The sequence below is a fragment of the Castor canadensis genome, chromosome 3, assembly GCF_047511655.1.
Source record: "Castor canadensis chromosome 3, mCasCan1.hap1v2, whole genome shotgun sequence".
Classification (NCBI taxonomy): domain Eukaryota; kingdom Metazoa; phylum Chordata; class Mammalia; order Rodentia; family Castoridae; genus Castor; species Castor canadensis.
Genome location: NC_133388.1, coordinates 17,078,960 through 17,094,061, shown reverse-complemented (window position 1 = coordinate 17,094,061; position 15,102 = coordinate 17,078,960). Strand labels below are relative to the sequence as shown.

The 15,102-nt window shown below is 43.7% G+C and overlaps 1 protein-coding gene across 2 annotated transcripts in view; it reads right to left on the bottom strand.

The window, feature by feature from the left end:
* The window catches only part of Fbln5 (fibulin 5), a 70,353-nt gene extending 65,650 nt beyond the window's left edge, over positions 1 to 4,703 (bottom strand). Inside the window, exons 1-2 of one of the 2 annotated variants that reach the window (XM_020180924.2) lie at positions 4,242 to 4,703; positions 185 to 239 (exon numbers count right to left, since the gene is read on the bottom strand). In XM_020180924.2, coding sequence (XP_020036513.1) covers positions 185 to 239; positions 4,242 to 4,258 — 72 coding nt within the window. In that variant the 5' untranslated portion in view covers positions 4,259 to 4,703. Of the gene's footprint in view, positions 1 to 184; positions 240 to 3,705; positions 4,033 to 4,241 lie in introns of those variants that run through there. The other variant, XM_020180923.2, reaches the window with a different exon arrangement.
* Between the last annotated feature and the right edge of the window lie 10,399 nt (positions 4,704 to 15,102).

The window sequence follows — 15,102 nt, the reverse complement described above, 5'->3', positions numbered from 1 at the left end:
TATGTCACCTGGGCCAGTTACAGCCTCTTGGAAGCTCAGCAATTACTTCTATAGACTCCAGTTAGGAAAACCATCAAGCCCCTCCCACCTCCACAATCCTGGGATTCTAAATGTGTGCCTCACTCCCTTGCCCTATTTTTTTTTTTTTAGCACACTTCTGGATGGCTTAAAAAATTTTTTTTACCTGTGCATTGCCAGGATTTGGAAGACAGAGGGCCAGAATGGTAACGGTGAGAATCCTGTGGAAAGTGAGAAACAGAGTGTGAATCCCAAGACATATTTGGGCTGAGGAAACATGGATCTCATGCTGCCTGGACATTTATGATGATAACTTGGCCATGTTTTTGTAGGTGCCTGGAGAGGCCAAGAGGCCACCTAGATCCCCAACCATCCCAAACAGAACCCATCTCTTCTATTTGCTTCATGTATTAGGAAACTGATTTAAATCCCAAATTTTAATAAAGGGTTTTGCTGCTTAAAAACAAAAGTCAAAACCCCACCACTGTAGGATTTACAAAGCATTGGCCTTTGGTCCTTATGCAAGGAGACTTCTCCAAGCTTTGAACATCCTCATTCAAAGCCAATGAAACATCGCGCCTTCAACCATGGGAGGAACAAAATGGGAATGTGGGGCCCTTAGAGTTCTGCTAAGAAAGGGTCACAGGAATCACCTAACCAGAACTCAGAGGCCTTGGTTCACACATGTGAGACTCCTAAGTTAATGGATGGGCTTGAGTGACCCAGTCCCCCAACCCTGGCCCTAGAGCATGGCCTCTGGGAACTACCAAGCCAGGAGTGGAGGACTGGGAACCCTGTGCCCTGAGATGAAGAAATGCTGCAGGAAACAGCTAGAGAAGTCAGGCTAACATGGCCACCCACGTGCTACTAAGTCTCTCTATGCCTGTCTGCAATTTAGCCCTCATCACAGCCATACTGTTATGTGATGAAATCAAGGTCACCAATGTGCTTTAAAAATACAGTCTTGCTGGGCATTGGCTCAAGTGGTAGAGGGCTTGCAAAGCATGTGTCAAGGCTCTGGGTTCAATTCCCAGTACTTTTTTTTTTTCCTGTACTGGAGTTTAAACTCATGGCCTCCATATGCTAGGCAAGCCCTCTACCACTTGAGCCACATCTCCAGTCCTAAAAATACAAAGTCTATACCCCTCATACCCACTAGGCTGGATATTTTTTTAAAAGCAGAAATGACAAGTGATGGGGAGGATGTGGAGATAGTGGAACCCTGTGCCCTGTTGGGGGAATGTAAAAGTGGCATAGCCACTGTGGGAAACAGCATTACAGCACTCCCAACAATTAAACAAAATGACCACCTGATCCAGCAAGTCTACTTTGGGACAAAGACGCCAAAGTTCTGCAAGCCAGGACTGGAACAAAATGTGTATACCCAGGCTTACAGTGGAGTCACTCCCAACAGCCAAAAGACAGACACAATCCATGTCCATGGATGGATGAACAGTTAAACAACACATACATACACACACACACACACACAAGGAAATATTATTCAGACTTATATACTTAAATTGGTTTTTGGTAGTACTGGGTGGGTTTGAATCTCGGGCCTTGTACTTGCAGGCAGATGCTCTTCCACTTCCATCCCCTCAGCCTTATTTTGTTGGGTTTCACATTTTTGCCCAGGGCAGCCTCAGATTGGCCTGGGACTGAGATCCTCCTACCTCTGCCTCCTGTGTAACTGGAATTATAATACATACCACCATGCCCAGCTTATTGGTTCAAGTGGGAGTCTTATTAACTTTTTTGCCGAGGCTGTTGTCAAACCTCCCAATCTCTACCTCCTGAGTAGCTGGATTAGGGTTAGGATTTAGCTTGAAGTTGGAAATTTTAACACATAATTCAGTATGGGAAGCTGGGCATAGTGGTATTTGTCTGAGTCCCAGCTACTCAGGAGGCTGAAGTGGGAAGATCACTTGAGCGCAGGAATTCAAGGCCAACCTGGCAGCACAGTGAGACCCCATCTCAAAAAAAAAATATGGATGACCCTTGAGGATGTTATGAGTGAAATAGTAGAATTCCACCTATGTGAGGTGCATAGAGTTGTCAAACTCATAGACACAGAAAGTAGAACAGTAGTTGCCAGAACCTGGGGGAGGGGAAAGGAGAAATGTTGCTTAATGGGTACAGGGCTTTAGTTTTGCAAGAGGAAAAGAGTTCCAGAGACTGGTTGCAGAGAAAAGTGAATATACTTAACAGTACTGAATTAGACAGGTCAAAACGGTGAAGACAGAAGAGAATCCCAAATTTCGCAAACTTATTAAGTGCTAGTTATTATTCAGCTCAATAGTGATTTATCTGAGAGCTACTGCTTGCTGTGAGGACACTGCAGAAGAGCTACAGAATGGGGACCCAGTCACTACCCTCACAGCTGGTTGGTTTGCCACCTGGACACTGACAGAAATACCCAGTGGGTGCCACAAGAGCCAGGCTGGGGTAGGACCAGGAAAGACGGGGAAGACTTCCCAGAGAAAGTGATCTTGAAGGTGTTTTCAGCTAGGTAGTGGACCTGGGGCCTGGCTGGATTCTGTGGCCTGTTACTGCCATGGTGCACCACCGCTTTTCAAAGAGGATGTTCAGTAGATTACAAAGCTCACACATCCATGACACCCAGCTCAGGTGAAAGTACAACCTGTGTATGAAGAGGGCACAGACTTCAGGTGACATCCAGAGAGAACAGAACACTAATCTGGTGCCCACTTCCTTCCTCTAGTCCCCAAAGAATAAAGACCCCAAGACTCTCCAGGTTTTCAGATCCACTAAGTGCCTGCATGAGCCAGGTTCTCGAACACTGCAGACAGCTCTAACCATATAAAGTACAGAGCCAAATCCTAGGGCTTTTTGATATTTGCAACAGCCAGATTTATATCTGGAAGGAATGAAAGAACAATAACAAATTTATTTTCCAGTCTGTATATTCTGAATTTCAATGTTTTCCTGTTTCTTCACATGAAGTTTCCTTTTGGGTGGTTATAAAATCCTGTCTCGTTTATGTTGGAGACAGAACAGGCTGACTGCATGCAGGGGACTTCAAGAGCTAGTGGAAAAGGCGTGCTAACCCTGCCTCTCCCCCTACTCCTGCTCCCTAGTCCCTTTGGCTAGAGGCAGCCTTCAGCTGGTCCAGCCACAAGCCCAGCCTCCTGGAAGAGCCACAGCTGGGGTCCTGGGGGCCAAATAAGCTTCAGGCAAATGGGAAGGGTTTCCAAAGTGAAATAATACCCAACCCCGCTGCTTCCAGCGTCATGAATAAATGCACCTTGTCATGAAAACCCTAGAAAACTCCAGACAGGAATGAACCACAGTTAATACTGGAGAGGGAGAAGGAGGGAAGGAGGTGCTTGCAACCGGCCCCTGGAACTTTCTAAATTCAGGTGGGTCCACCCATTTTGTGCATCATCCTAAAATACAAGAAAGCCAGGCAGAGCAGCCATATGTCAGCAGTTTGTCACGGAAGCGCTGGTCCTCAATCCTGGATGACATTATTGCTGCTAGTTTTTAGCATGCATGCACAACGCCCGGCCCCAACACCAATGGTTAATTTGTGTAAAGCAGCTATAGGTTCAAGAGGCGGCTGGAGGAAGTGAGTGCAAATGGCATCTTTAAAGTTCTTCAAGGTTTGAGGCGTACTCCGCTGGAATTGCAATTCCCGCAAAGAACAGCAAAACGTTTGCTTACATGTAGCTCTGTCTGCAGCCTCCACTTTTCATTGGCTCGAAACTTGTGGGTCCTATGCCCTTTGTGAATCCCACACAGGCATGGAGCAAACACAGCCCACGATGTTCAGTGACTCCAAAAGCCCTGGCTGCAAAGCAATTGCTCGTGGACTCGCAATCGGTCTCCCAAGTGTAAAAGAATTATTAAATAAATAATTAAAAAAAAAACCCCAAAAAACTGCGCATCAAAGTGGCTGTCCCATCAGAAAAAGCAAAAGGACTAAAGCACCCAGACGTTTTTTCTGCAGACCTCTCTCGGATGCTGACTTCTGCAACTGTGTTACAAAATCCCCACTCCCAAACCCAGGCTTTGAGATGGAAATCACAGAGCGCAGCTTTTTATAATTAACAGTATCATTGCATCACTGCCTAATGTCTTTTCCAATACCCTGACACGGCCGGAATCTCAGTCATAGCCATTTTCCACCCATCAGGTTTTTTAGCAAGGTCTCCTCCTCCCAGACCCTGGAGAAAGCAAGGCCGGCGCACACAATTTACCTTTTTAATCCTGGCATGTCCGAGATGCGCGCGGGGCAGAGGCGAGGCGGGAAGAGATTGCTGGCGGCGGGAGCTCGCTCGCGGGGGCCGAGGGGCTCGCGGGTGACTTGGTGGCAGAGGGGCGAGCGGGTGGTGGCGAGGCCAGGGAAGCGCGCCGCGGTGCTCCGAGCCACTGCAGAGCCCTCGGAGCGAGCACCTGGTTTCGCTTAGCCCTCTTCAGTAATTCAGCATTAAACCAATTGGGGGAGGAATGTTAAAAATGAACACTTCATTTTCTAAGTATGTTAAACAATGCAAATGGAGCCTCGGTCTGGACACAGCTGGTTCAGATTACAGCGCTCACCAACTGGCTAGACTCCTCACAACAATCTTGGGGCGTCTGCCAGAGCCAAGTGCTCGGTGCTGGGAGGGGAGCCCGGGCCGCGCTGGGCTGCGCTGAGCTTGTCTGCGGCAGACGCTGGGCGGGTGAGTGCGGGGCGCCGGCCGGGAGCGCGCGGGACCCCGAGTTCTTCGCGGGGCGGGGCGGCGGAGGGGGCGAGCGCGCCAGGTCCCGTGGCACAGCAACGCGCGCGGGGAGATGATCGGGGCTGAGACCCAGTGATTTGAACTCAGCACCAATGCAGCTGCAGGGACCAGAAGCATATGATTGATTGGGAAACCAGAGGCCGGGGACAAGGGACTCGAGATCGCCAGGACCAGGGGTGGGGAGGAGGATGGAGTCCCGACAGTGCTAACTCAAAACTTGGAACCTTAATGAGGACACCCTTCCCTCCCCGCCCTCATCTTCGGATTCTCCCTGGGATGGTCTTGCAGTAACTAAAAAGTGTCCCTCGATACAATGTGTGTGTGTGGGGAGAGGGGTTATGGGCTTCCTATACACATCTGAAATAGAACGATGCAACCTCTTGCAATTGCTTCAAGGGGGATGGGGAGGAAGTGAGGAGCTGGGGAAGGTGATGGGGGCTATCTAACCTATGTATGATGTAAGGCTATTTGGAATTGTCACAATGAATCCCCTCTGTTCAATGAGTACATGCTAATAAAAATGGAAAAAAAAATAAAGTGTCCTTCACTTGAAAGTGATTTTGTCAAGTAGAAGGGTGGTTTGAAAAAGTCAAAAGAAAGAAGCAGATTGATAAGCCCTGTGCTAAATCCTTAACGTTTATTATATCAGTGGCTTCAAACTATCTTGTGTGTGGGGAACTGGGGTTTGAGCTCAGGGCTTCACGCATGCAAAGCAGGTGCTCTATTGCTTGAGCCACACCTCTAGTTAGTTCATCTTGCTACAGTTATTTTGGAGATGGGGGTCTCTGAAACCATTTGCCCAGGCTGGCCCAGAACCTCAATCCTCCTAATTTCAGTCTCCCAAGTAGCTAGGAGTACAGGCTTGGCCAGCAGCTTTCTTGCTTTTTTTTTTTTAATCATTGGATCCCCCTTGTCAAATGAAATCATACCAAAGACACTATTCTATAAAAGATGTAAGTGGATTGGCTGATATTCAAGCCTTCCTCACCTGTGTCTTCTCTTGAGCCCCTCCAAAGCTCTACTTATAATTTAAAAGGTACACACAGAGGTGGTTCTCTCTCCTTAGCATATCACCATGCAGCAGGAATTACCTCCTTTTTGTGGAAGTGGGGATAAAAGATGTTAGGCAACTTCTCATGGTCACACAGCTAGTTATTCTTTGATATCACAGAGACTCCAAAACTTACAGATTTAGTTTAGCCTTCTTGAAGGACATTGTTTTGTAGGTAAATGGAATTCCATCTGTAAAAGTACGTTGCACTGAGCAAGAATGGCCTGATGGTGACGGTTGCTGAAGCTGAGAGTCCATTGTGCTTTTCTATTTACTCTGTTTGAAATTTCCAATTCTAAGACATTTTAAAAAATGTATTTTGTATACAGAGTTATTCATTCCTCAACCCCATTGTTTATAATAGCAAAAGGTTATGAACCTTTAAGGCCCATTAATAAGGCACCAGTAAAGTTAAAGTAAGGTACTTTAAAAAATGAGCAATATATAAAGAGCAACGATAAAAAAATTCTAGACACATAAGAGTATGTATTGGATGGCCCCATTTATTTAAACTCCAAGTGAGGTAGTGACAGGGAGGGGACATGGGGGACCTTCTGGGTACTAGGTAGTTTCTAATTATTGACCTGCGTGCTGCTTACCCAGGGGTGTGTAGACTTGGGTTTCATGAAGTCATATGTATAACTTTATGTATGTGTATACATATGCATATATATCTATATGACTGAAGAGGCTCCTTATGTACTAATATTGAAGGATTTTCAATATGTTTTGTAGGTCAAAATAGAAAAATATTGGTAATTTCACATAAGTGAATCTAATATACTAGTGTAAAAAGTATAACAAAAGTATAAAAAATACATTGAAAATCCTTCAATAATTTATCCACTTCCACAGACGAAATCACAAAATAATCAGTCTTGTTTTGAACAGCTCAGATTGTTAGAAAGTTCTATCATGAGTTGGACCTAAATCTGCTTTCTTATGAATAACAACCTTCCACGGGTCCTAATTCTCCCTCCCCTCTGCAACCCCAGACCACCCCCTCTTCTACCTAACAAGCTTCCTATTCAAGGAAACAGTCCATGTTATTACAGTAGATCCCCCCCCCCACTCCCCCAACCCACAGTTTCAATTACTAGCATTCAACCATGGCTCAAAAATATTGAATGGAAAATTCCAGAAATAGACAATCCGTAAGTTTTAAATTGCACGTCCTTTTGAGTGATGTGATGGAACATTACCCTGCTCCACTCCATCCCACCCAGTATGTGAACCATCCCACAGTCCAGGGTATCCATACCCTATATACTACTCACCTGTTAGTCACTTAGCCATACTGGCAATCAGATCCACTGTCACAGACTCATAGTGCTTCTGTAAAAAATAATACTTATTTTACTTAATATTGGCCCCAAAGAACAATCGTAACATTGGCAATTTCATTACAGTATAGTTATAACTGTTCTACTTTATTACTTATTGTACTTAGTCTCTTCCTGTGACTAACTTATAAATTAAGCTTTAGCACATGTACGTATGGAAAAAAACACAGTATATGTAGGGTTTGGTACTATCCAAGCTTTCAGGCATCCACTGGCTCTTGGCTCGTATCCCCCATGGATAAGTGGGGACTCTTAACCAGACTGAACATTCCCACTTCTTTAATTGGTCCTCAGATCCATGACCCTGAGGTAACCTTGTGCATCTCCTCTGGCAGCTGCATCAGTGTCTTTTGCACCAGCAAAAACAATCTGTGTGACCCAGGCTACTTCGTACCCCTCCTTTGTCCTCTTCTTAGATTGCTAATTCTTTTTAAACAAGACCAGTGTTTTACATGTGTCCTTATTAAATTTTTATCCATTCTTCAAGTTCTTTTCATCACCCATTCCATTATGTGAACGATTAAGTGTTGCTCTTCACTTTGACAACTACAGATCTGAGAAATGCGATTTGACATTATAAGAGTCATCCATAAAAGTGTTAGGAGGACATGTGCTGGAGTGAGGCACTCTGCCCAGGATGGCACTGCTATCTCCCTCTATTCCACAGCTTGGGACAGTGCTGAGTCTAAGTCTGGGTGCCACCAGCTCCTCTCACAAAATAGCCAGTCTCACTGCTACATCATAGAAAGTGCTGTCATGAGTTGAACCCAAATCTGCTTCTGTGTGTGTGACAACCTTCCCTGGGTCTTAATTCTCCCCTCTGTAGCTGTGGGCCACCCTTGTTCTACCTAAGTAGCTTCTAGTTCCTGAAAAATGGTTCCCCTTGGTGGCAAAGACTTCATGAGAGACTTCATCAAACATTCTGATGATGTTAGCTATAGCAGGTCCTGGTCCAGCAACTCTATTTCGGAAAAGAGAAGGAGGCTTCTTTGGCCTGAGCTGTCTCCTGTTGGCTTCCAGGGATATTCACTTCCTTTTCTAGGGGTTTTTCTTTTGCAGTTGCAAAATAGGGATCCCAACATCTGCCCTACTTCTCAGATCAGAATCAAATAACAATCACAAATGCGAAACAGCTTCACTAAAGGTAAACTGTGCCATAAGTGGAAGAGCTTGTCATCTGTGGAAGGGGCCTTCTGGTTCCCACGAAGACCAATTTAAGGTGATATGACAAGTTGGGAAGAACTCACAAAATTGTGCATTTAATAATGAGCTTTGACTATTAATATGAAATCATTCATTTTTTCACTGTCCAAAAAAGAATTACATCACAATGCCATTCTAGGACTGAATGCAAAACAGGGGAAAGAATGTTACCGAACATCTGTCATGGGACTAGACTCTACACGCTCTCTTCTTTGCCATAAAAACCTGTGAAATAGGAAACAGTCCATTTTGCAGATCAAAAAACAGGCCTTGGGCCTGGGGGCATAACTCAGTGATAGAGCAGTTACCTAGCATGGGCAAGGCCCTGACTCCATCCCCAGCATTACAAGAATGAACAGACAAATTAAAGGGGGAGGGAGAGAGAAAGAGAGAGAAAAAGGAATGGAGGGAGGGAGGGAAGGAGAGAAGAAGGGAGAGAGGAAAGAAAGAGAGGGAAGAGAGAGGGAAGAAGAAACAAGGGCCATGTGTTCCACTCCCAGCATTATATATACATATATATATACATGTATATGTATATATATATGTATATATATATATATATACATACAGAGAGAGAGAAAGAGAGAAAAGAAGAAGGAGGAGGAGGAGGAGGAAAAGGAGGAGGAGGAAGAGGAGAAGGAGAAAAGAAGATGAGGAAGGAAGAAGGAAGCAGAAGGGAGAAGAAAGAAAAAGAAGAAGAAGAAAAGGAGGAAGAAGGAAGAAGGAAGGAGGAGGAGGAAGAAGAAAAGAAGAGGAAGAAGAAAGAAAGAAAGAAAGAAAAAGAAAGAAGAGGAAGGAAGAAGAAAGAAGAAGGGAGAAGGGAAAGAAGGGAAAGACTTACTGTTTACATGGCTGGTTCCTTCCCTTACTCTTAGCTCCTCAGGAACACACCAGACATCTCAGGCATTTTCATCATTACCTTCTCTTTTTCTTAAATTCTTTCAATTCCTGTATTATCCAACTTGACCCAAAACATCAGAAAACTAAAACAGCAGCCAATACCTGAGTTCAATGGTGAGCAGTGGCTCCCCTCTGCATTCTCTTTCTGGAGGGGAGAGATTTCTTTTGTTTCTGGTGCTCCCAGAGGTTTTTCTCTCTTCCTCCTTCCCTCAGTACTTCTCAATGTGTTCCTGCCTCAGCTACCTCCTCACTAGTCCCACCTCTGTAATTTAGCTCAGTCCTTACCATTTCCAACAGCTGCTCCCTCAGATTCCTAATGACCTCCTCGTCGCCAAATACTCTTCCTATCCCTGCTTGATCCAGTATCTCACATTTGATTTCATGACTTAGCTTGCTTTTCATTCATGACTTTAGATCCTGTTTCTCTTTTTTAGCTCTGTATGTTCTCCAGCCCCTTTTCTTTCTCCTTCTTCCTAACCAGAGTCCCCCAATGTTCCATCCAGCCTCTCTACTCTTTCTCACTACTCCTGTTTTGAGCACAATCACTGGTCCCATATCTTCAATGATCACCACTATGCAGATAATTCTTGAATAAATTCATCTCTGACTTCTCTCTTGCTCTATATATCCAAAGGTTCAGCTTCTTGTGGAAAAGGTTTCCAAACCCCATTTCCTCTCCTCACTTAGACACCAAAAGAAGATAATTAGTTCAATCCCTGTGAACTAACAAAAAGGTCAAAATGATTCCACCTCCATGGTGGTTTTTGTTTGAAGTTTTTAGTGGTAGCAGCTTGGGTGTTTTCATTTTTTTCAAAATACAAATAGCTCAATGATTATGTCTGATGATAAAAGGATACATAATCTCACATTGAAGCTTGTAGTCTAAATAGTCTAGGGCTAGTTTGTGGTAGCTCTGTCCCTCCGTGGTATCTATGGTATGGACCTTCACTACATGGCCCCAAATGGTTCCCCACTGCTATACCACATTCAGGAAGTAGGGTGGAAGAGGTTGATAGCCACACCCACCAGCAAGGGAGGCTGGGAGATGTAGTTTGTGTTCTAAGCGTCACCATGCCTACTTACCTCACACTCTGGAGTTTTCCTACTGTGAAGGCAGAGGACAGACATCAGAGACAAGCAGCAAACTGTGCCAGAAACTCTAGGAGCACCAATTAATTACCTCTCCCCTTATCTTTATTTCTGTAGTGAAGACAGTGCTTTGTTTGTCATTTGTGTTGCAAATATCTTCCTCGTTTGTCTTTTGTCTTTCAATCATCTTTATGGCATTTTGGAAATAAGTACTCGTTACATTTTTGTGTTTTTGGATGTATTAATTCCATCCATCATGATCTCTGTCCTCCATTAAGCTGTCCTTCCATGTTTATTCTAAACAGATAATGACCTTTAAAAATACATTTATAAATTCCTTTGCTTCAACTGTATTTTCTGGAAAAACAAGTTGTATGTAGGGAACATGTGATCTCCCCAAATGTGTAGTTAGCTAGTGGCACGACAGTTAGCTTAGTGGGGTAAAGACTTCATAGGCTGTATCTCAGAGGATGTGTGTCCATGTCCAAGCCCATGGCTAGACCAAAGTAAGCTGGATGACCTTTTTTTAATGTGGTACTGGAGTTTTGAACTCAGGGCCTCATGCTCACTAGGCAAGCACTGTACCACTTGAGCCATGCCCCAGTCCCAGCTGGATGATCTTAAACGAGTTTTTGTGATGGTTTTGTTTTTACTCTCAAATCTCCAGGCCACCTGAAATTTATGTTGGTATCGAGTGTATGGACAGTGCCTACTTAATGTCCCTGCAGTGGTTAATCATTTGAAATACCACAGATGAAGTAATTCCCATTTTCCTCTTAAAGGCAATTTTTATATGCACTATGCATAAACTTACATCTTTTCCCCACTATTCTATTAATTTGCCTGTTCCTGTTCCAGGTCCAGTCTTATTTACTTTAATATAATGTGTTGATATCTGGAAGGGTACATCCCCATTCCTTATTACTTACTCTTTCTTAATGTACTGGTTTATCTGCAGGTGTTTATTTTCCCAAGTGAAATTTAGAATTATTTCACCATGTTCCAAAATAACCCTGTTGGATATTGGAATTCTATTAATTTCATAGTCTTTTGGGAGAACTGTCATTTTGTTCACAGTATCCAGCTCTATTCAAGCTTTTCAATGTCCTTCATAAAAGCTTCATTAATTCTTTTGCATAGGCATCCATCCATTCACCCCACCCATCCATCCACATACTGACCCCTCCATCCACTATCCATCCATGCCTCTACCCATTCACCCACCCACCCATTCATTCACTATCCATCTACCCATCTACCCACCCACCTAGACATACATGCACTGACCCATTCATCCATCCATCCATCCATCCATCCATGAATATCATGGGCTTAGTACATGCAGCTCTATGAGCATCTGGGCTTTAGAAGTCAGATCAAGTTGGGTTTGATTTGTACTTACACTCTGTGAGACCCTAAACTGGTTCTTCAACCTTGTTGAGCTTCAGCTTTCAGCTGTGAAATGGGACAAAAATCTATCATGGTGTTCAAAAGAAGATATTGCCCATATAACACCTAGCGGGTGTCAAAGCCCAGCAGGCCCTCAATAAAGCTTAGTTTGTTTCTTTCTCTCTCTCTCTCTCTCTCCACCACAAGGCACCAATTGGTAAATAGTGGAAGTAGATGTGCACGGGCCTAGGGGACACACAAGGAGATGCCACCACTAGTCTCGGGGATATTAAAAGAGGATTTTTACCTGCAGGAGACTAAATCCTGATACAAATGTGAAAACTAAGGCCTAGAGAGCCCAATTTACCCAAGATCATACAATTAAAGGCAGAACTGAATTAGAACCCAGGTTTCCTACCTTCTCCCCCCACCTTTATTTGTAGTCTTTAACTGTACTTTTTGTTTCTATTATTTTTTTGGTGCTGGGGATTGAACTCAGAGCCTCGTGCATGCTATTCATGTGCTCTACCACTAAGCTACACTCCCAGCTCTTCATTTGTACTTTAATGTAACGAGTCTGCTTGAGAACATCAGGGTGTTCCTGGAACTAGCAGGAAATTCAGCAAATCAGGAAAATGCCTGGGTTTTTCTTATGGCATGTCTTACCAACTGGGTTTTGGTTTGGCAGTATAGGATTTGAACTTAGGGCCTCCTATTCACTAGGCAGATACTCTACCACTTGAGCCAAGCCCCAGCTCTTTTTATATTTCAAATATTTTTTTCAGATAGGGTGTAACATGTTTTTCTGGCTGGCCTTGGACTATGATCCTTCTATCTATTCCTCCTGCATGTGCCACCATGCCTGGCCCTGTGACTGTGGTTTTAACAATATCATATAACCAAGTGTAAAATTGGGATCTATACCAGGCACCATGGCTCAGACTTGTAATCCCAGCCACTTGAGAGGTAGAGATCAGGAGGATTGTGGTTCAAGGTCAGCCTAGGCAAGAAGTTAGTGAGACATCATCTCAACGAATAGCTGGGCGAGGTGGTGTGCACCTGTCATCCCAGCTACACAGGAAGCATAAATAGGAGAATTGTGGTCCATTTATGCAAACACTATCCCAAAAAATAACTAAAGTGAAGAGGGCTGGGGTTGTGGATCAAGTGGTAGAACTCCTACCTAGCAAGCATGAAGCCCTGAATTCAAATCCCAGTACTTCAGAAAAAAAAAGACTATGCCATGGAACTTCAAACTTGAACTCAAGGAATATCTAATAGCGTTTTTCAATTTGCCTTCTCTGATTTGTTCTTGCTTTCTTTTCTGACAATATGGGTTGAGGTTTGCAGCAAACCTAATATATTTAATATAACTCTTAAATGGCATGGTGTTCAAATTCCCTCATTCTTATCTACAGTCCAAACAAAATAAAACATATGAGTGGCTCCTCGATTCTTGAATTTACCAGTCCAGTAAAATCAACCCCCTAAAACAGTGGAGGAAACAATATTATGCTACTAACTTTAAACTTTGCCAAATAAAAATAAAAAGATAGGGCAACAATCAGTCACGTCCTTGTATTTAATAAGAGGAAGGACTTTTGACACCAAATGCAGGAGGGACCTTGCATTTGGTCTTATTACAGAGATTTTCTCACTTTTAGTGGGCTGTTGAAAACCATCACAGGCCTGCATGAATTCCCCCTTAAGCACATTTTAAGACATGGAAATGGTGAATTCTCCCTAATACATGTCAGCTGTTCTCTAGTTACAGGCTTATTGTTCATTTGGCTTTGGCTACCTCAAGCCATTTTGGTTGTGCCTCCTCGGGAGCCCCTTCCTACTTTTTGCATTTAGAACACAAGTGTGAAAGAACTTGCCATGGTTTTGAATGTCAGAATGTCACAGAATCATCTGAGATGCTAAGATTCAGATCCTGCATGTCCTACCCAAGATTCTGACTTGGTGGATACAGGGCAATGGAGGAACCTGCATTTTAACACCTGGGTGATTCTGGCAAATGACTGCTTTCTCAACAGCTCTGATTTTTAAGTAGATGTTAAACTCTTCTAATATAAGCTTTTCTCCTAACTAGTCTTGCCTAAACATATAGAACCTGAATTGAGCCAGTAATGGAGATGTTCTGGTGGTGTATATCTTAGCATCCAGCATGGCAGCAGCTACCCACTTGGGGCTATTGAACACTTGAGATGTAGTCTTTGCCACTGAGCAGCTCAGTTTTGAATTTTATTTAAATTTAACAAATGTAAGTTTACATTCAATTAGCCACATGTGGCTGGTGGCTTCCCAATTGCCCAGCATGGCTCTAGTTCTGACTTGACTATCAGTTTGCAAGAAATACAGAGAATAAAGGAAAAAATTAAAAGACCAATCTGAAAGTCAATAGCCTAAAAAAACCAAACAACAACAACAAAAAATAGGTGTAAAGAAATACAGAAGGGGCAGAGGGAACTGTATCAATTAGGACCTACCTAGGAAAAAAAAAAAAGCCAGCTAGGCACCAGTCAGTGGCTCACACCTGTGGTTCCTCCTTGGGAGGCTGAGATTGGGAGGATCCAAATTCCAGGTCAATGAGACCCTATCTCAACAGAAAAAAGCTAGGTATGGTGGTGTGTACCTGTCTTCCCAGCAGTAATGGGGACCATAAAACAAGAGTGTATTGGTGCAGGCTGGCCTGGACAAAAAGCAAGACCCTATCTTCAACACAGCCAGAGTAAAATGGGCTGGAAGTGTGACTCAAACCAAGTTTAAATACCAGTGAAGAAAGCAAGAAGAAAGAAGAAAGAAGGAGAAAAAGAAAGAAGAAAGGAAGAGGAAGAAGAAAAGAAAGAAGGAAGAAGAAAGGAAGAGGAAGAAGAAAAGAAAGAATAAAGGAAGGAGAAAGAGGAGGAGGAGGAGGAGGAGGCAGTCTGTATCAGGTTATTTGGCACAGGAATTTAAGATAGGGGACTAGTTATAAAAGTGTTGAAAGAACTGAGACCACCCAGAAATAAACTGCATCAGGAAGCTATTACCTCCCCTGGGACAAGAGGAACCAAAGGAGATGATGTTATCAGAACCCAGGAGCTGGAATCATCACCAAGAACTATAATTGAAGTGGGTACTTCTTGTAGGAAGTCACCATCACTACAGTGATGCAGCCACCATCAGAGGCAGAGAACAGGAAGAAACACCTGCTCTGCCCCTCTTGTCCATCCATCCCTTAAGTATCTCACGAGGGCTTCCCATTTGGTGGACTCAATTGGAAGTCAGTTGGCCAGGGAGACTGAAGAGTATAGTCTGCAGGATATGAGAAGAGCAAGGAAGAGACATGACAGTGAACAGATCCAGTAGCAAAGGC